Consider the following 21313-nt stretch of genomic DNA (forward strand, 5'->3'; position numbering starts at 1 on the left):
AACTGTTGATGGACAAGGATATGGGTTTTTTTTTTAGCTAGGGCTTCTTCCTTGCCACTCTTCCATAGAAACCCTTTTTTGTGCGAGGCCTTAGAAATTGTGGAGTGATGAACTTCATCTCCAGTTGCAGCCACTGACTTCTGCCACTCACTCAAAGTGACTGTTGACATCGCAATGACCTGTCTTACAAGTGCCATTCTTCTCTGGCGACTAAGTTTAGAGGGCTGGTCTGATGTAGGCGGTGTGGCTTTTTTCCCACTTTTTCACGATGGTTTGCACTGAGCTCCGAGCTATGAGATGGTCTTGTATCCTTCCCCAGATTTGTGCTTCTCTTATCATTTCTCTGACCTGTCTTAAATGTTTTTTTTGTCTTCATTTTGGTTTATTCTGTTGAAAATCTACCATACTGTTGGAGCTTATAGAGAGACGGGTATTTATTCTTATGAATTCATTGAAAATATTCAATTTTCTGCATCTGCAAATTGGGTGAGTCGGTAAGGTAATATACAGTATTGCATTTGTGGACAGTTAATGTAATTACAAAGAGGACAAATACTTTTTCAGGGCTTTGGCTATATTTACAAAGCTGTATTCCAGTAGTTAAATGATCATTTATAAATATTATACTTAATGTATTATATGTATAAAATTGAAGAGAACTGTGGTGTCTTTTCTGTTGTACTCCAAGTCACTACAATAAATGTTGCTGACAATATGTTATACTTTTGTACGTTTGCCCGCTGCTGGGCATGCCAAGAATATATTGTCCTGTTGTGTAATCATGGCAGGTTTCAGCGGCTCGGGAGGAAGTGCCTGGTCGTCGTGGTTTCCCTGGTTACATGTATACTGATCTGGCTACCATTTATGAGAGAGCTGGGCGTGTCGAGGGTAGGAATGGTTCTATCACGCAGATCCCCATCCTGACTATGCCTAACGATGGTGAGCAAATCAGTGTGAAGATGATTACTATTACTGTCTCTTGTAAAGTCTGGTGACTGGGAAGATTTTAGAAAGCCAGGAAGTTGGACCAAAAGGAAGTAAGCAGAAGGAAATTAAAGAAAATGGTTAACTTTTGAGTGAGTCGGGTAGTTGAGTGATACTGTTCCACTCACAGATTAAATTGTAGAATAAGTAACAGACAGGAAGAAGGAAAGATTTTTTTTCTTTTGTATAAAAAACATTAGCAAAAACTTTCTGTAGCTCCCTACAAATAACATCAGAATGTTATTCTGTGTTCTTTTCTCTCAGGATATTCTCAAAATAGCAGGTCTTAGTCTATCTTAGCTGTTAAATTATTGCAGTGCTTGGTCTTTGGAAAAAATTCTGCTGTTTGGATTATTAGTAGATCTTGTCCCCATGGTGAAATAGTTGTTTCCTAAAGTATGAGTCCCCTGTGACTCGGTCTGGGAGCTTAGGCATGTTAAATGTGGAGCAGTATCCCCAGGATTACCAGTTACTTTGTGAAATCGCACATTAACACAAATGTGAATACAAGTTCCAGTAAAGTATAAATATTTGCCTTCCTGACAAAGCAGAGGGGCACTTACCACACACTAATTAAATTGATTAATTACCTGCTGGTTCAACACTGTGTAAACTGGTACTATGGGTGAGAAAATCTGCTCAACTGGCTATGACCAAGCAAACTATCCAAAAATAAATCTAATTGGATCCAGTTTTTAAAAAATTGCAATAATGAAGGATTTATATAACAATGTATGATGCTGGTTGTAATGAATTTTAATGCTTTTTCTTCTATGTGATAGATATCACTCACCCAATTCCTGATCTGACTGGCTATATCACTGAAGGACAGATTTACGTAGATCGTCAGTTGCACAACAGACAAGTAAGTCTTTTTAGCTCTTTTATATAGTCACAAGCACCCAGTGAGAGCATTCACTTTCAAAACAAAATGTTATAATTGACAGTTTTCTCTTATGGAGACTCAAGCTCTGCACCAAAAAGTAATGGGCTAAGTTGGCATGAAATATTTGATAAAGTTTATGAAGAAACCACCTACTTGTAACTTTCAGCTCTTCATTTTGCAACTACCACATATTTTAGTGTCTGTATTCACTCTCTAACTGTCCCCATTCACTCACTGACCAGATAACCTTGTTTATAAGGTTATTCCGTGGAGCATAGGAGAGTAAGGGGAGAGTTGATAGAGGTGTATAAATTTGAGGGGTATAAATAGGGTAAAAGTAAGCAGGCTTTTTTCCAAAGTTCAAAGAAAATTTATTATCAAATTACATTGATGCCACCATATACAACCCTAAGATTAATTTCTAGTGGGCATACTCGATAAATCCATAATAGAATATTAGCCATAATAGAATCCAATGAAAGACCAGTGTGCAAAAGACAAACTGCAATACGAAAAGAAAGAAATAATAATAAATAAACAAACAATAAATATCGAGAACACAAGATGGAGACTCCTTGAAAGTGAGTCCAAAGGTTAGGAGAACAGTTCAATGATGGGGTAAGTGAAGATGAGTGAAGTTATCCCCTTTGGCTTTGGAGCCTGATGATTGAGGGGTAGAAATAACTCTTCCTGAGCCTGGTGCTGTGAGTCCCGAGGCTTCTGTACCACCTTCCTGAGCCGCAAGAAAAGAACATGGCCTGAGTGGTGTGGCTGTGCTTTCTTCATAATTGCACTTGAGTGCTGGGCCCAGGAGAGGTCCTCCAAAGTGATGACACCGAGGAGTTTAAAGTTGCTGATCCTCTCCACTGCTGATCCTCAGATGAAGACTGGCTCATGGACCTCTGGTTTCCTGCTTCTGAAGTCAATGATCAGCTCCTTGGTCTTGCTGATATTGAGTAAAAAGGTGCTGTTATGACACCACTCAGCCAGATTTTCAGTCTCCCTCCTACATGCTGATTCATCACCACCCTTGATTCAACCTATGACCGTGGTGTCATCAGCAACCTTGAATATGGCATTGGGGCTGTACTTAGCCACATAGTCTAAAGTATAAAGTGAGTAGAGCGTGGGGCTAAGCCTTGTGGTGCATCTGTACTGATGGAAATCGTGGAGGAAGTATTGCCAATCCAGACTGACTGGAGTCTGCAAGTGAGGAAATCCAGGATCCAACTGCACAAAGAGGTATTGAGGCCAAGGTCTTGAAGCTTATATTAATTAGTTTTGCAGGGATGAAGGATCTGAATGCTGAGCTGTTGTCGATAAAGAGCATCCTGATGTATGCATCTTTGCTGTCCAGGTGTTCCACAGTTGAGTGAAGAGACAGTGAGATGGGATCTGCAGTAGACCTGTTACTCCAGTAGGCAAATTGGAGTGGATCCAAGTTGCTTCTCCAGCAAGAGTTGATGTGTTTCATAACCAACCTTTTAAGGCACTTCATCACTATGGATGTAAGTGCTACTGGACAATGGTTATTGAGGCAGGTTATCACTTTCTTAGGCACCAAGGTAATTGAAGCCTGCTTGAAGCAGCTGGGTACTTTTGACTGCTGAAGCAAGAAATTAAAGATCTCTCACTGAACACTCCAGTCAGTTGAGCAGCACAGGTCTTTAGTACTTGGCCAGGTACCCTGTCTAGGCTGGATGCTTTTCATGGGTTCACCCTCCTGAAGGCTGCCTGCACTTCGGCCTCAGATTGAAATCACAGGAACTTCATGGGCTGTGGATGTTCATGATGGTTCCTCCATGTTTTGATGGTCATGGCGAGCATAGAGCTCATCTGGAAGCAAAGCCCTGTTGTCACTTGATTTAACTTTATAAGAGGTGATAGTATTCAAGCTCTGCTGCAATTGTTGATCATCCTTTGTTGATTCAAGTTTAGTCTGAATTGCCATTTTGCCTCTGCGATGACTTTCCAGAGATTGTACCTAGATCTCTTGTAACTTTCTTGGTCACCAAACTTGAATGCCTCTGATCTGGCTCTCAGCAGATGGCGGATCTCCGCTGTGGTTGGGTGAGATTAGAACTCATGGGTTAAGGTGGAAGGTGAAATGTTTAAGGGGAACATTGCAGGGGAATTTTACTCAGAGGGTGGTGAGAGTGTGGAATGAGCTGCCAGAAGAAGTGGTGGATGCGGACTTGATTTCAACATTTAAGAGGTTTGGATAGGTACATGGATGGCAGAGGTATGGACCTCTGTGGCTCAGGTGCATGTTTATGGGAAAAGGCAGAATAATAGTTTGACATGGATAAGGTGGGCCAAAGGGCTGGTTTCTGTGCTGTGTTCTATGACTACAACTTATCCCCTAGTTTTTACCTATTAGAGACAACCCACTATCCCTGCAACTTGCAAGTTCTTTTGTCTCCCTTCCAGTTCTGAAACTTCGATCTGAAACATTAACTCTGTTTCTCTTCCCACAGATGCAGCCTGATCTGAGTATTTGTGACATCTGTAGGCCTTTTTTAAATTTTTGTGCCTATCTTCCAGTTAAGAAGGAAGCCCTTCTGGTTTAAGCACTTCCATATTTATGTCTTTATTATTGTTTTGTGCTGCTTTCCCATAGATCTATCCACCAATTAATGTGCTTCCTTCACTGTCGAGGTTGATGAAGTCTGCTATTGGAGAGGGAATGACACGGAAGGATCATGCGGATGTTTCCAACCAGCTGGTGAGGAACAGTTGTCACCTGTTAAGCCATTTGAGGACAGCCTGTTAGATAGCTGAACTTGATTCATTCTCATTAGTCGTCGTCATCATCATCATCATCGCTTGTCGCACCAGACAGCCAGCCACTCTAGTGTTATTTGGTTGATGTTGAGCAGGTCAGTGTCAGGTAAATCAGGTGAGAGTGGGCAGTTGCGCAGAACGTGTTCAATATTCTGCACCCTTTCGCCACACTCACAGGATTTTCTGGTCTTTAAACCCCACTTTGCCATATTGTCTCCCCTCAAACTCCCGCTCTTGCTCTGTTGAGCGTGCACCACTTCCATCTGTCAAGCAGTGCCCAGTCTGGCAACATTTCTGTGGGGTCTTGCACTGTATTGTTTGGTGGGGTTCTGGCTTCTGTTTGTTGCCGGAGGTCAGTCCTGTATGTTTGGGGGGGATGTTCCGTGCGGTAGTTCCTCCACTGTAGCAAAGCTTTTCCTCGATTTTAGGGGATTGGAAACTGGCACATGATGGTGTAGTGGGTGCCGTGGATCTGAGTTCTGTTTACCTTTTTCAATTTTTGTTGTATCTTCAGATCTCTGGGGGAGCAATGCCTGCAAGTCTGTAAATGATGTTAGTGGGTGTGGGGTACAGTGTGCCTGTGATTATTCGGCAGGTTTCGTTAAGCAATGGGTCAATTTTCTTTGCATGGGCTGATCTGCCCCTCAGGTGCACAGTATTCTGCAGGTGCATAGCAGAGTGCTAGGGCAGTTGATCTAAGTGTGTGAGCATTAGCTTCCCATTTCGTGCCTGCTAATTTTTTCAAGAGAGAATTGCGAGAGCCAACTTTCCCTTTAGTACTCTTGTATAACAATCAATGTCATTCTTGCAAGCCTCAATTTGATCTATGTTTAGATTTTGAGTAGTGATTTTAATAACATAATTCTAATACCGTGCATGAACTTAAGTGGGGTACCTGGGAATTTATTATTTTCTGGTAGCTGAATTCTTTTCATTTCTTCCTATATTCCTGCAACCGCAATTCAATTATCATAGGTCAAGCTAAATTTACATAAGGGCTGGCATCTAAATAGGCTTTTATCTTTTCTAAAAAGTGCTATCATGCACACAATAATTAATCAAGCTATTTGTACATCACACCTGATTCTGCAGGACAGGGAGTAAGGAACAGAGGAAAGCACAGGGCACTCTTAAGAAATTAAAAGGAATTTGCATCTGTTGAGAGATGTAGCAACACAGTGTGGAGATGGAGTTCAAGAGTGTGAAGAGAAAGTGCTTTAAAATTCTTCAGCAAAGATGGAGGGAAGACTAAACAGAGAGAGAAGAAAAAAATTAATTAATTTGGGACGTTGTGTAGCATTTATAGGGTCTGAATTATTAGGGAAATGCAGACCTGAGGATTGAGGTGGGATTGTATTTGAGAATCACAAGCAAGTGAAAATCTGCAGATGCTGGAAATCAAAGTAACATGCACAAAATGCTGGAGGAACTTAGCTGGCCAGGCAGCATCTATGGAAAAGAGTAAACAGTCAACGTTTCAGGCTGAGACTCTTCGTCAGGACTGGAAAAAAGAGATTAGAAGTCAGAGTAAGAATGTGGGGGGGGGGGGGGGAGGAAGAAGCACAAGGTAGTGATAGTACAAGGTGATAGGTGAAACTGGCAGAGGGAGGGGTGAGGTAAAGAGCTGGGAAGTCTATTGGTGAAAGAGATACAAGGCTGGAGAAGAGGGGGTTTCTGATAGAGGCCAGAAGGCCATGGAAGAAAGGGAAAGGGGAGGAGCACCAGAGGGAGCTGAGGGGCAGGTAAGGAGATAAGGTGAGAGAGGGGAATGGGGAATGGTGGAGGAGAGTTGAGGAGGGGCAATTTCCAGAAGTTTGAGAAATGGATCTTCATGCCATCAGGTTGGAGGCTACCCAGAAGGAATATAAGGTGTTGCTCTTCCAACTTGAGTGTGCCTTATCGCATACGTAGAGGAGGCCACGTACTGTATTTGAGAATGACGTTTTTACAGTTGCAGACCAGTACGGACTGATAAGGATCAATATATTTCCTTTCTTTTCTGCAGGTTATAAGTGTTAACATTTTCAGTGGATATTAACCCTGAGTGGAAAAGGAACGTTTTTGTGGTAATAGTGACAGCACAGATGAGTAATTCTGGATCATTGGGGATAAGGTCAGACAACATTATTTTGCGAAGTTGGAAGTAGCTGGTCTTGTTAGTAAGCTCAAAGTTTGAACCTTGGTTCTGGAAATTGACAGAATCTGAGAGCATTGAGGCTTGGAGTTACTGTGTTGAGTTTCTGATTAATTTTTTCTTCCTTATATTTTTAGTTACTATTACAAAAATTGGCTATACTATTGTACTCCCCTTTCAGTATTTGATTTCATTGAATTAGAAGTATAATGGAAGGCTCATAAAGCTCTAGTGATCAAAGAATAATGTGTACCCAAGATGTTCAACATTGTTGATGGTACCTTGGCATCCTGATGAAACATACACCAATGTTTTTCTCTTTCAGTATGCGTGCTATGCTATTGGTAAGGATGTCCAGGCCATGAAAGCTGTGGTTGGAGAGGAAGCTCTTACTCCTGATGACCTACTGTTTCTGGAATTCCTTCAGAAATTCGAGAAGAATTTTATTGCTCAGGGTAAAGTTTCATTCAGAATCAGAGTTGGGAGGGAGCTCTCCAGGTTCTTCTATGAAACAGCAGAGTTTTACGGGCTTATTTTCCAGCCATAACAAGCAATAGTTCCATTGTCCCCCCCCCCCCCCCCCCGGCAAAAGCATAGTTCAAATGAGCATTTTAAGCTTTTAATAAGGCTGTGTATGAGCCAGTGTATTTGGAAACCCAGTACATGTGGTATTTCAATCTCCTGTCTCAGTGGGAGAATCACTTTACTGTTAAGTGACAGATGGGATGTTGCATACTGTGTCGTAGAGTTACGCAGCATGGAACCAGGCTTTTTGAGCCACTAAATCTCTGATATTTAAGTATCCAGTACGTGAGACCTACTTCCATTAGTTCCACTTTCTTATCAACTCCCACCCCCCCCCCCCCCCCGCAATTCTACCACTCACTTGCACAGCTGGGGCAATTTACCCACAACCTCATACATCTTAGGGGTGTGTGAGGAAATGGGCAGGAGTGGTTGAAAAACAGGCAGGACTAGTAACTCTGCATCCTGGGAATTTTCAGGTTAGATGGGAGGTGGCATTGCACTGTTCATAAATGGACGCATTATTTCGGTTTTAGGAGAAGATCTCCTAGACATCTACTCAAATGAGGCCACGTGAGTATAGATTAGGAACAGAAAAGGTGTTGCTTTTTAGTAGGGGTTTATTATGGATCTCACAACTGTCAACAGGAAATAGAGGAAAAGATATGTAGGCTTTTAGCAGGGATAGATTATATCCCTATGTTTTTAAAGCATGATAGGGGATTTCAATTTTCCAGATATAAACTGAGGTTGCCTTGGTGTAAGAGGGTGGAATTTTTGAGGTGTGTCCAAGAGAGCTTTTTGTCATGGTATGTAGATAGATCATTGAGAGAAGAAGTATTACAGGAATTTGTCTTGGGAAATGTAGTCGGTCAAGTGGACAGAGTGTCGGAGGGGGAATATTTTAAGTGTTGTGACCATAACTCTGTATTTTTCAAAGTGGTTATGGAGAAAGTTGGGAACAAAGATCTTAAATTTGGGGAAAGCCAATGTTATTAAAATAAGATTGTATCTGGAAAAGCTAGCTTGGGAGAACCTACTTGCAGATAAATCACACTTGTAGAACGGGGAACATTCAAAGAAGTAGCATGAGTTCAAGGCCAGGTTTTTGTAAGGATGAAAATCAAGGGTAACAAGTACAGGGAACACTGGATGTCGAGGTGTAATGTTGAATCAGGATTGCGGGTCTGGCAAGTGAGACAAAAAAACACTGACTGCGAATAAGTATATTAATCATTTATTTACAAACAGTAAAATTTGACCAAACATTCATGTTCACCAAGTGACAGAAACTACAAAGTTGAATACTCAACAAACGTGTTAAAAGTGCACGCAGGGCATATCTTCCCAATGGTTATGTGCACCGCTTGCCTTAAACAAAAGAAAAGAGATAAACCTCCCACATATGCTCTCCATATACCCAGGATATTCGAAACTGGACACCAGGCAGTTAACTGATGGGGAAAGCAGCTGCAGTTTCTAAACTAGCCAATCACAACGGAGGTGACTTTCCACAAACAGAATAAGCCATACCCCCCCACCTCACAGGACAAGGGATATTGATGGTTGGATAGAAAGAATAAAAATGTATAGAGAACTAAATTTTGGGGAGGTCAGTTGTATGAATAAAAAGTATAGGAAAATGCTTAAAAAGAAAATTAGGAAGACAAAGTGGGGTCACAAATATCATTAGCATATAGGATAAAATCTAACGGCATTCTTTAAGTATATAAAAGGACAAAAAAAAACAAGGAAGGATCCAGGGCCATTAGGAGCAACAAGGATGTTCAGCGCATGAGCTAGAAGGTCTGAGTGAGGACCTAAACAAATACTTTTCATTGGTATTCACAAAGGAAGCAGACTTTGTATTTGGAGTATTCAGTGGAGGGGAAGGTGAAATTCTCGTGGAAGCACTGTTCCCTCTAAGCTGCGCAGTCGCACAGTTACTGAAATGCTCTTGCACACAGAACCGTTGTCATGCAGCTGGAATTTTCTTTTATATAATGTTAATATAATTTTGAAATCTATGTTAATATACAGTGCCTATAAAAGGTATTCATCCTTCCCCCTTGGAAGTTTTCATGTTTTATTGTTTTACAACATTGAATCAGGTAGAGGGTAAAATTAATGCAGCAAAATACAGGGAAATCTTGGAGGAAAACCTGATGCAGTCTGCGAGAGAACTGTGATTTGGGAGAAAATTTGTTTTCCAGCAAGACAGTGACCCCAAGCATAAAGCTAAAGCTACACAGAAATGGCTTAAAAACAACAAAAGTTAGGTTCCTGGAGTGGCCAAGTCAGAATCAACCTCGATCTAATTGAGAATTTGTGGCTGGACTTGAAAAAGGCTGTTCACTCACGATCCCTATGCAATCTGACAGTGCTTGAGCAGTTTTGTAAAGAAGAATGGGGAAAAATTGCAGTGTCCAGATGTGCAAAGCTGATAGACCATAAGACAAAGGAGCAGAAGTCAGCAATTTGGCCCATCGAGTCTGCTCTGTCATTTTATCATGAGCTGATCCAATCTACCATTTAGTCCCACTCCCCCGCCTTCTCACCATAACCTTTGATGCCCTGGCTACTCAGATACCTATCAATCTCTGCCTTAAATACACCCAATGACTCGGCCTCCACTGCTGCCCATGGCAACAAATTCCATAGATTCACCACCCTCTGACTAAAAAAATTTCTTTGCATTTCTGTTCTGAATGGGCGCCCTTCAATCCTTAAGTCATGCCCTCTCGTACTAGGCTCCCCCATCATGGGAAACAACTTTGCCACATCCACTCTGTCCATGCCTTTCAACATTCGAAATATTTCTATGAGGTCTCCCCTCATTCTTCTAAACTCCAAGTAATACAGTCCAAGAGCGGACAAACGTTCCTCATATGTTAACCCTCTCATTCCCGGAATCATTCTAGTGAATCTTCTCTGTACCGTCTCCAACGTCAGCACATCCTTTCTTAAATAAGAAGACCAAAACTGCCCACAGTATTCCAAGTGAGGTCTCACCAGCGCCTTATAGAGCCTCAACATCACATCCCTGCTCCTATACTCTATTCCTCAAGAAATGAATGCCAACATTGCATTCGCCTTCTTCACCACCGACTCAACCTGGAGGTTAACCTTAAGGGTATCCTGTATGAGGACTCCCAAGTCCCATTGCATCTCAGAACTTTGAAATCTTTTCCCATTTAAATAATAGTCTGCCCGTTTATTTCTTCTGCCAAAGTGCATAACCATACACTTTCCAACATTGTATTTCATTTGCCACTTCTTTGCCCATTCTTCCAATCTATCCAAGTCTCTCTGCAGACTCTCTGTTTCCTCAGCGCTACCGGCCCCTCCACCTATCTTTGTATCGTCAGCAAACTTAGCCACAAAGTCATCTATTCCATAATCCAAATCGTTGATGTACAATGTAAAAAGAAGCGGCCCCAACACGGACCCCTGTGGAACACCACTGGTAACCGGCAGCCATCCAGAATAGGATCCCTTTATTCCCACTCTCTGTTTCCTGCCAATCAGCCAACGCTGTATCCACGTATGTAACTTTCCCGTAATTCCATGGGCTGTTATCTTGTTAAGTAGCCTCATGTGTGGCACCTTGTCAAAGGCCTTCTGAAAATCCAAATATACAACATACACAGCATCTCCCTTGTCTAGCCTACTGGTAATTTCCTCAAAAAATTGTAATAGGATTGTCAGGCAGCATTTTCCTTTAAGGAATCCATGCTGAGTTCTGCCTATCTTGTCATACGCCTCCAGGTACTCTGTAACTTCATCCTTGACAATCGACTCCAACAACTTCCCAACCACCGATGTCAAGCTAACAGGTCTATAATTTCCTTTTTGCTTCGTTGCCCCCTTCTTAAATAGCGGAGTGTCATTTGTAATCTTCCAGTCCTCCGGAACCATGCCAGAATCTTATCGGGATTTGAAAGATCATCGCTAATGCCTCCGCAATCTCCACAGCTACTTCCTTCAGAACACGCAGGTGCATTCCATCTGGTCAGGGAGATTTATCTACCTTTAGGCTATTCAGCTTCCTGAGTACTTTCTCTGTCGTAATTGTGACTGCGCACACTTCTCTTTCCTGCCACCCTTGAGTGTCCGGTATACTGCTGATGTCTTCCTCAGTGAAGACTGATGCAAAATACTCGTTCAGTTCCTCTGCCATCTCCTTATCTCCCATTACAATTTCTCCAGCATCATTTTCTATTGGTCCTATATCTAGTCTCACCTGTCTTTTACTCTTTATATACTTGAAAAAGCTTTTAGTATCCTCTTTGATATTATTTGCTAGCTTCCTTTCATAGTTAATCTTTTCCCTCTTAATGACCTTCTTAGTTTCCTTTTGTAAGGTTTTAAAAACTTCCCAATCCTCTGTCTTCCCACTAATTTTTGCTTCCTTGTATGCCCTTTCCTTTGCTTTAACTTTGGCTTTGACTTCTCTTGTCGACCATGGTTGCATCCTTTTTCCATTCGAAAATTTCTTCTTTTTTGGAATATACCTGTCTTGCACCTTCCTCACTTCTCGCATAAACTCCAGCCACTGCTGCTCTGCCGTCTTTCCTGCCAGTGTCCCTTTCCAGTCAACTTTGGCCAGTTCCTCTCTCATGCCACTGTAATTTCCTTTACTCCACTGAAATACCGACACGTCAGATTTCGGCTTCTCTTTTTCAAATTTCACAGTGAGCTCAATCATGTAATGATCACTGTCTCCTAAGGGTTCCTTCACCTCAATCTCTCTAATCACCTCCGGTTCATTACACAATACCCAATCCAGTACAGCCGATCCTCTAGTGGGTTCAACAACAAGCTGTTCTAAAAAGCCATCTTGCACATTCTACAAATTCTCTCTTGAGATCCAGTGCCGACCTGATCTTCCCAATCCACTCGCATGTTAAAATCCCCCACAATTATCATAACACTGCCCTTCTGATAAGCCTTTTCTATTTCCTGTTGTAATTTGTAGTCCACATCCCTGCCGCTATTTGGAGGCCTATAAATAACTGCCTTCAGGGTCCTTTTACCAATGCAATTTCTTAGCTCAACCCATAAAGATTCTGCACCTTCCGATCCTATATCACCTCTTTCTAATGATTTAATATCATTTCTTACCAATAAAGCCACACCTCCCCCTCTGCTTACCTTCCTATCCTTCCGATACATCGTGTATCCTTGGACGTTTAGCTCCCAGAGACATGCATCCTTTAGCCACGTCTCTGTTGTGGCCACAATATTATACCTGCCAATCTGTAGCTGTACGACAAGATCATCCACCTTATTCCTTATGCTGCGTGCATTTAAGTATAACACCTTAAGACCAGTATTTGGTACTTTTTGCTTTGATTTCACTGTAACTTTATTGCAGTGCAACTCATCCCAATGGCTACAAATTTGCCCCATCACCTGCCTGTCTTTCCTGACATTTTTACTGCTCACTATCTTAGATTTATTTCTGTTTTCCCCTTCCTCCGCTCTGTCATTCCGGTTCCCATCCCCCTGCCAAATTAGTTTAAACCCTCCCTAACAGCTCTATTAAACTTTCCCGCCAGGATATTGGTCCCCTTTGGGTTCAGATGTAACCTGTCCTTTTTGAACAGGTCATACTTCCCCCAGAAGAGATCCCAATTATCCAAGAATCTGAAGCCCTGCCCCCTACACCAGTCTCTCAGCCACGCATTCATCTGCCTGATCCTGCTATTCTTGCCCTCGCTAGTACGTGGCACAGGTAGCAATCCCGAGATTACTACCCTGGTGGTCCTGCTTCTCAGCTTCCTTCCTAACTCCTGGAAATCTCTCTTCAGGACCTCCTCCTTTGTGCTGTCTATGTCATTGGTACCAACATGTACTAAGACAACAGGCTGCTCACTCTCCTCCTTCAGAATATTCAGGACCCGATCCGAGACATCCCGTACCCTGGCACCTGGGAGGCAACACACCATGCGGGTATCTCTATCAGGCTCACAGAATCTCCTGTCCGTTCCCCTGACTATGGAATCCCCTATGACTACCGCATTCCTCTTCTCCCTCCTTCTCTCCTGCACAACAGCGCCATGCTTAGTGCCAGAGACCCTGTCACCGTGGGCGTCCCCTGTCAGGTCATCCCCCTCAACAGCATCTAGAACAAGATATTTGTTGCTGAGGGGGACAGCCACAGGTGTGCTCTCCACTATCCGGGCATTTCCCTTCCCTCTCTTGACAGTGACCCAGTTTTCTGACCCCTGTGGCCTGGGGATGACTACCTCCCTGTAGCTCCTGTCTATCACCTCTTCACTTTCCCTGATAAGCAGTAGGTCATCAAGCTGCAGCTCCAGATCCCTAACACGGTCTCTGAGGAGCTGCATCTCGGTGCACCTGGCGCAGATGTGGCCATCAGGGAGGCTGGAGGTCTCCCAGGATTCCCACATCTGACACCCTGAACAAAGCACTAACCCTGCAGGCGTGTAATTCCTGTTTCATTCCTGTAATTCTACAGGAATGAAACAGGAAAAATAAGTCTACTCACCCACTTACCTCGCCAAACAGATGAACTTTTTAAACCGTTAGCTTGTACCGTTAGCTGTGAGAGCCCTGCTGTTCCTGTCTGTCCGGGCTGATTCGCGAAAGTGAGGGGGAGAAAAAAAGAGTTGGTGCTTCGCTCTCGCCTCTTCCTGTTTACCGCCAAAGCCCTACACTCTGCTCCCACTCACTCCGCTGCCCGCTCTGACAGCTGTCGGCTGTGTAGGGTGGTCTCCTTTTTAAACTCTCCGCGCTGTCCTCTTGATGTCACGCGCATGCGCAGTCTCGTCCTTCTTGCACTTGAAGAAGATTTTAAAAAAACTGCCTTCCTTCAGAATTCAGCTCCAACGACGTTCTGTAGTCCCGATCCAAAAGAGACCTATCCACACAGACTCAGGACTAAATACTGACTTGAAGGGAGTGAATACTTAAGCAATCAATTATTTTGTGTTTTATATTTGGCATTAATTTAGATCACTTTGTAGAGTTCTGTTTTCACTTTGACATGAAAGTCTTTTTTCTTTTGATCAGTGTCAAATAAAGCCAAATTAAATCCACTGTGATTCAGTGTTGTAAAGCAATAAAACATGAAAACTTCTGGGGGGGGGAATGAATACTTTTTATAGACACTGTAATTATGAAATACCCTGTAATTAATTGTGTTACTGAACATATTCCATAAATTTTCTAAATCATAAATGAACCACAACCTTTCCTTTGAAACATTTTAGAACTTCAGCTTATTTACAACGTCAGTGTTTCAAGTTACAGTGCTGTTACAAATGGTAACAAACACAGAATGGAAGTTGGTAGCTCATTGTTAATAAACTGCTGGCCTGCTGAACGGCAATGCATTTTACAAAAACGTTATGCTGCGCATTTTTAGGCTGTGTTTATATATTTTTAAAAAAATTTCTGCTCAGAGCAATGCAGCTGTTTTTTAAAAAAAGAGGAAATGTTGAGTGTACGCCTCCATAAATAGGAAGGCTTAAGGGTAGATAAATCTCAGGGTCATACGAAGTTGTCCCATGCTGCTATGGGAGACTAAGAGATTACTAGAGATCTGAGATCTTTGGCTGTAAATGAGGTACCAGATGACTGAGGGATAGTCCTCCTTTTCAAGAAGGGCAATGCAGTAGAAAATGGTTTATAAGAACTTTGGCAAAGAGTTCAACAAGGTCGCAGATAGAAACTTATCTGAAGGTATAATGCCAATGCCAGGGTGTTAGAAAATTGGTATGGCAATAGGAGATGAGTATATTTGCGATTAGATACCAGTGACTAAGGGCATTCTTGGGGATTGGTGCTGGGACCCTTGCTGTTTATAATACACCTGAAAGATGTGTATGTGAAGGGAATAATCAACAAATTTTCACAGATGGCATGAAGATTAATGGAGCTGAGCTGTGAACAATATTGAGGGTTGTCTTTGGCTACAGGATGATACTGATATGTTGATGAAATGGGTCAAAAAATGGCCATGGAGCTTAATCCTGATAAATATGAGGTGTTGTATTTTGGGAGGATTGATGAGACTAGGATGCAAGTCCTAGGGAGTATTCTATTCATTTAGTTTAGAGATACAGCACAGAATAGGTACTTCCGGCCTTTTAAGACATTCTACCCAGCATATCCCACAACCCTGGTTTAACCCTAATCCAATCATTTAACCTACCCTGTGTGTCTTTATACTGTGAGGGGTGGGATTGGGAAACATTCTGCCTTCTGTGCACAGTGCCCTGTCCGATAAGGCATGTGTGCCAAGTGCCTTCACCAACCTGTCCACCCGTCTCCACTTTCAAGGAACTATTTGTTGTACCAATGGATTTCTGCTTGTCATCATTCTCTGGGGCCTACCATTTACTTTTAAAATCCAGTTATTGGTTAACTTATCTCCCTCTTGTCTGAGTAAAATTCCATTTGCCATTCTGTGATCCACTTCTCCAGTACATTTAGATCCTGTTGTAATCTTGGGCATTTAAAAAAAAATCACCTTCACTATCCACCGCCCCACCGTTGTATTCTGATAACTTCAAACCTTTGAACTGTGGATCCTAAAGGCTTGGAAAGTATTGTCCGTTCATTAGCTGTCCTTTAGTTTTATGATTTTATTTCTTCAGGTGCTTATGAAAATCGCACTGTGTATGAGACCCTGGACATCGGCTGGCAGCTACTGCGCATCTTCCCCAAGGAAATGCTAAAACGAATCCCACAGTCTATCTTGGCTGAGTTCTACCCAAGGGACTCCGGTGGAAAGCATTAACTTCTCACTGTGTGTTGGTGTGCTCTTTATTTTGTTATGTAACTTATTTATTTTCACTTGTGTATAAATTTGTAAGGTTATATTTGAACAAGATGAACATTTGTGTCTGTGTTGGTGTTTTATTTTGAGATCATTCAAGTGGAACACAATTAGAACCACCTGCTTTAGGTTCCTGCTGATCCTGGATTAGGAGCCCACAGGTAGGGTTGCACTTGCTTCACAAATTGAGATTCATAAAGATCACACAGAAACTATTTTGAGAGCGAAAGACATTTGCAGTTGTACTGCAGGTCTGTGAAGGATATTAATTTCCTCCGTCTCGCAAGTTGATACCCTAAATGATAATTCACTTCTTTGATTGCTATTGTGTGTTAGTTTGTCAAACTGCAAATAGTGATAATCCAGTAAATAAAACAATTAGAACGTGTTGTTCAAATTCCTGACATTCTCATGACAATCTCATGCTTGAGCTGTCCTGTGCTCTAATCTCCGCCTTTGTTTCTGGGGTTGATAAGCTATGTGATAGAATTTTGAAATAGATGTTACTTAATGTTTACTTAGCAAACTTTTCTAATACTACTTGATATAAGCAGGGGGTGACCCTGTCCAAATTGCTTGTTTAGTTTATTTGGATCAAAGATAAGGCAACTCCCTGACTTAGAGTACAGCAAGTCTTTTTTGTATATTGATCAATTATTCTGAATTTAAAACTATCATTTGCAATTCTGACAAAAGCTGTAGAATACTTCAGAGGTGCACATCTCATCACGTTGTTGATGAGTTGCTGCAGTAACATGTTAAGATACTATCAGCTGGTGAATTTTGTTGGGTTGGCTAGAGTTTGCAATTATTTCAATATTCGCCTCAGGTCTTGTTCTTTGTGCTGGGGGTTTGAACTGACACTGTGAGTTTCCCTTTAAACTTTGACTGTTTACATATGTTTGTCTCATTTGTTTTAAGTATGGTATTTTTAAAATGTAATTTAAAATTTAAAGGGAAGATGCTTTACATTCCAACTGGCTGAACAATTCTGTCTTTATCTGGACCAGGTCTGAGTTGGGGTATTTGGATTCTAATCAGTTGCAGGTGTTTCAAGCCAATTGGAGTGTAATGTCATCTGTCTCCAATGTATTTATCTCAGTACTTTGCTTGTGTGGAAAATGCAGGCCTTTTACATTGCCTGTGGGACACATTGACTATTGTCTTTTTTCTGTGCTCATACTGCCTGAAAGTTGTTGTGTATTAATGGTGCTGTTCTATTAAAGCTGTTATGAATACAGATAGTGTTGGTCTGACTGTCATGTAGCTACTCTGATTTATCTCTTGGATTTGCTCAATAAGATGTATAAATTGTTTTGTTAGATGCTATAAGTAAAGTTTAAATTGTTATATTCCATGCATTCCACAATTCTGTGTATAATCAATCCTCTGGTTTAAAATTTAAATTATCAATAATATATAAATAAATGTCAACAGAAGAATGTGTTGATTCTTAATATGCATTTTAGAAGGTGGTTGTTTTGAAAGCTATGTATTTCAACATGTCAGCTTTTGGTGTTTTGAGCTTTGGGGAGGGGAAAACAGCAATTTACAGCACAAAATCTTTCACAAAAAATCATGTTGAGTACAACTAATTTGAGAAGCTATATCAAGATGTGTGTTAATGGAAGACATATTTGCAAGCTACAGAAATTTGGAGTATAGTGTATTTAAGTTTTAATCTTTTCTATACGCTATGTTGTAAGGAGGATTATCATTACAAAGTAGATCGTTTTTGGATTTAGCTGTGTCTCCCAGAGGCGGAATGAGAACAAAGCACAAGCGAGCAGTTAAAAATCATAGCACGACTGCCTTAGTCATCGAATTAGATCACATAATATTATGTCCCAAGATTAATGAGCAGAATTTGCACTCAGTTGCCACTTTATTAGGTATACCCGCTTGTTAATGCAAAATCTAATCAGCCAACTCGGTGCATAGAAGTATGCAGACATGGTCAAAAGGTTCAGTTGTTGTTCAGACCAAACATCAGCATGGGGAAGAAATAGGATCTAAGTGAGTTTGACCATGGAATGATTGTTGGTGCCAAATGGGGTGTTTACATATCTCAGAAACTGATCTAGGATTTTCACGTGCAAAAGTCTCGAGAGTTTACAGAGAATGGTGCGAGAAACAACAAACAGCCAATGAGTGGCAATTTTGTGGCAGAGCAGTACAGCCAATCTCGTCACCACTTTATCTCAAAAGTAGAACATCTTCTTAGACAAAGGTGAAGAAGTGTGTGTCATTGCCCTGGATATCAAAGGAGCATTTGACAAGGTCTGGCATAATGGACTCTGTGTTAAGCTGAAATCCAAAGGAGTATCTGGAAAGCTGCTTAGATGGCTGCAGAGCTACCTTCATGGACGGACCATCAAAGTTGTTATCTCTGGTCAGGCCTCTGATTCTTCAAACATCAATGCATCTATCTGTACCACAGGGTTCAATACTTGAGCCACTTCTGTTTTCCATCTTAATTGACGACTTGGCTGATGCATGCAGTAATGAGCTGTACTTGTACGCTGATGACTCCACACTATTTGCACCAATTAGATCAGGAGAGAGTAATACAGTGGCAGCAAGCCTGAATAGGGATCTTGGCAGGATGAAAGCCTGGGCAGACAACTGGAATGTCACCTTTGAGCCTACTAAGTGCAAGGCGATGGTGATGTGGAGGAAGAGGAATCCATCTAACCCCGACCTGTATTTTGGGAACTGCAAGCTGGATTTAAAGAAGGAGCTAGTCATCCTTGGTGTTAATATTGACAGCAAGTTGGTGTGGGATAAACACCTTTCCACTATTTCAAACAAGGCTGTACAAAGGCTTGGAGCTCTTTGGAAAGTAGCATCCAAACTAGATTAAGAGGGTAGAGCCACGGTTTACAAAGCCCAGGTACGAAGTATCATGGAGAATGCCTGCTTATCATGGATGAATGCCTCACAGAGTGTCCTCAGCCAGCTTGATTCCATTCAAAGAAAGGCTCTCAGGATTGTAGATGTAGATGAAGCCACAGCTTGTGAGAAGCTAGCCATCAGTAGTTTACACCACAGATGACAGGTTGCTGCAGCTACTGTGCTATACAAAATGCACACCAGCCACAGCCCTGTAGACCTTCGCGCCATGCTGCCTTCATCTTATGAGAGACGGCGCATCACACGATCAGGTTTATCTATGCCTGTTCATGCTCTTTCTGTGCCTGATGTGAGAACCTACACACTGGATATAAGTTTCTTTTACTGTGCTATCAGAATTTGGAACAGCCTTCCAGAAGCTGTGGTTGAAAACATCTGCAACGATGGGATCCAAGCCTTCAAGAGTCGAGTGCGCAAACACCTATCATCTCTGGGAGGGAAGTCACATGTTTCTTCATAATCTATCATGAAAGGGACCAGGATGGCAGTGCTTGGTTGTTGGTAGGTAGGGTTAATACCTGACTTTCGAGAGGACTTGTGAGTTATGATCCGGCTGGACTTAGTCCTTAAACTGCTGGAGAACAGTGCGGAAAGACCAGGTGCTGTTTTCTCCAGGTAGTGATTAGTTTTTAGTTCCAAGTGCTCCTGCTACGTTTTGTCACTCTGCAACCTTATCCTTCAATCTCTTTGAATTATGGAGAACAGTATGTGTATAAATGTCTCTCTCCAGTAGACCTCATCATGACCATCATGACTCCAGTATTTCTACTATTCTTTAATATTTCTTAATAGTACACATGATTTTTTTTAATGTTCTATCACTGAGCAGCAGTGGACCATCTGATTGGCCTATCAGAGTTCTCTTTGAGAACTAGTTGACTTGATCAGCATTTCTGATCTGGCTATTGTTCACGATTGCACTTAATAAAAAATGACAACAACACAGAAAGCATACGGTGCATTGGCCTACATCAATCGTGGAATGGGCTGCCGGTGACGGTGGTGGAGGTGGATACGATAGGGTCTTTTAAGAGAGTCCTGGACAGGTACATGGAGCTTAGAAAAATAGAGGGCTATGGGTAACCCTAGGTAGTTTCTAAGGTAAGGACATGTTTGGCACAGCTTTGTGGGCTGAAGGGCCTGTATTGTGCTGTAGGTTTTCTATGCTTCTAAACACCTTATAAATGAGAGAGGTCAGAGGAGAATGGCCAGATTGACGTGAAGATGACTAACTCAAATAGAACACACTTTCAAACAACAGTGTGGAGAAGGGCACAACACATCGGACCTTGAAGTGGATGGAATACAGCAGCAGAGGATCACACTGGATTCCACTCCTGTACCTAATAAAGTGGCCACTGACCAGATTAGCTTGCTCACTAGCTTGTAAGTGTGGCAGAGATAACGTTAATATTTTTGTTGGCATATGTTCTAACAAAATGGAACTCTTCAGTGGACATGTAAACACTTTATTGGGAAACTATCTCACAACCAGGATTAGCACAGTAAATATTGATCAGGTCACTTGAACTCCGCAGCTTTTCAGGTAGGTCTGGTGTTACCTTTTGGAGTCATAGAATCATAGAGCACAACAGCACAGAAACAGGCCCTTCAGCCTATTTAGTCCATGCTGAACTTTTATTCTGCCTAGCCTCATCGACTTCTCCCTGTACCATTGCCCGCCATCTCCCATCTATGTACTTAAGCAAATTTCTCTTAAATATTGAAATCAAACCCACATCCACCACTTCTACTGGCAGTTCGTTCCACACACACACCTTCCTGAGTGAAAAAGTTTCCTCTCATGTTCCCTTAAATATTTTATCTTTCACACTTGACCCATGACCTTTAGTTCTAGCCTCACTCAATCTCAGCAGAAAAGCCTGCTTGTATTTATCCTACCCATACCCCTCAATTTTGCATAAATATCAAATCTTCCCTCATTCTCCTACGCTTTAGGGAATAAAATCCTAATGTATTCAACCTTTACAACTGATGCCCTCAAGACCTAGCAACATTCTTGTAAACTTTCTTTGTACTCTTACAATCTTGTATCTTTCCTGTGGGTGACTGGAGCTCATAATGCTCCAAGTTAGGCCTCGCTAAAGGTTTATACAACTTCAACAACTTGCTTATGAGGGCTAATGTGCAAAAAGGTCTCTTTACGACCCAATCTACCTGTGACACCTCTCAAGAAAATATAGATCTGCATTCCCCGATCACTCTGTTCTAATGCCCTCCTCAGTGCCCGACTGCTCACTGACCTACTCTGTCCTCC

General features: G+C 41.9%; 1 protein-coding gene across 1 annotated transcript in view; it reads left to right on the forward strand.

Annotated features, from left to right (window-relative positions):
* LOC140201760 (V-type proton ATPase subunit B, brain isoform) overlaps positions 1 to 17557 on the forward strand; it is a 44542-nt gene extending 26985 nt beyond the window's left edge. Inside the window, exons 10-14 of the mRNA XM_072266386.1 lie at positions 789 to 939; positions 1767 to 1849; positions 4491 to 4595; positions 7114 to 7243; positions 15941 to 17557. Of these exons, the coding sequence (XP_072122487.1) occupies positions 789 to 939; positions 1767 to 1849; positions 4491 to 4595; positions 7114 to 7243; positions 15941 to 16083 (612 nt within the window). The 3' untranslated portion in view covers positions 16084 to 17557. The remainder of the gene's footprint in view (positions 1 to 788; positions 940 to 1766; positions 1850 to 4490; positions 4596 to 7113; positions 7244 to 15940) is intronic.
* The last annotated feature ends 3756 nt before the right edge of the window (positions 17558 to 21313 follow it).

This window comes from Mobula birostris, chromosome 8 (genome assembly GCF_030028105.1).
Source record: "Mobula birostris isolate sMobBir1 chromosome 8, sMobBir1.hap1, whole genome shotgun sequence".
NCBI lineage: Eukaryota > Metazoa > Chordata > Chondrichthyes > Myliobatiformes > Myliobatidae > Mobula > Mobula birostris.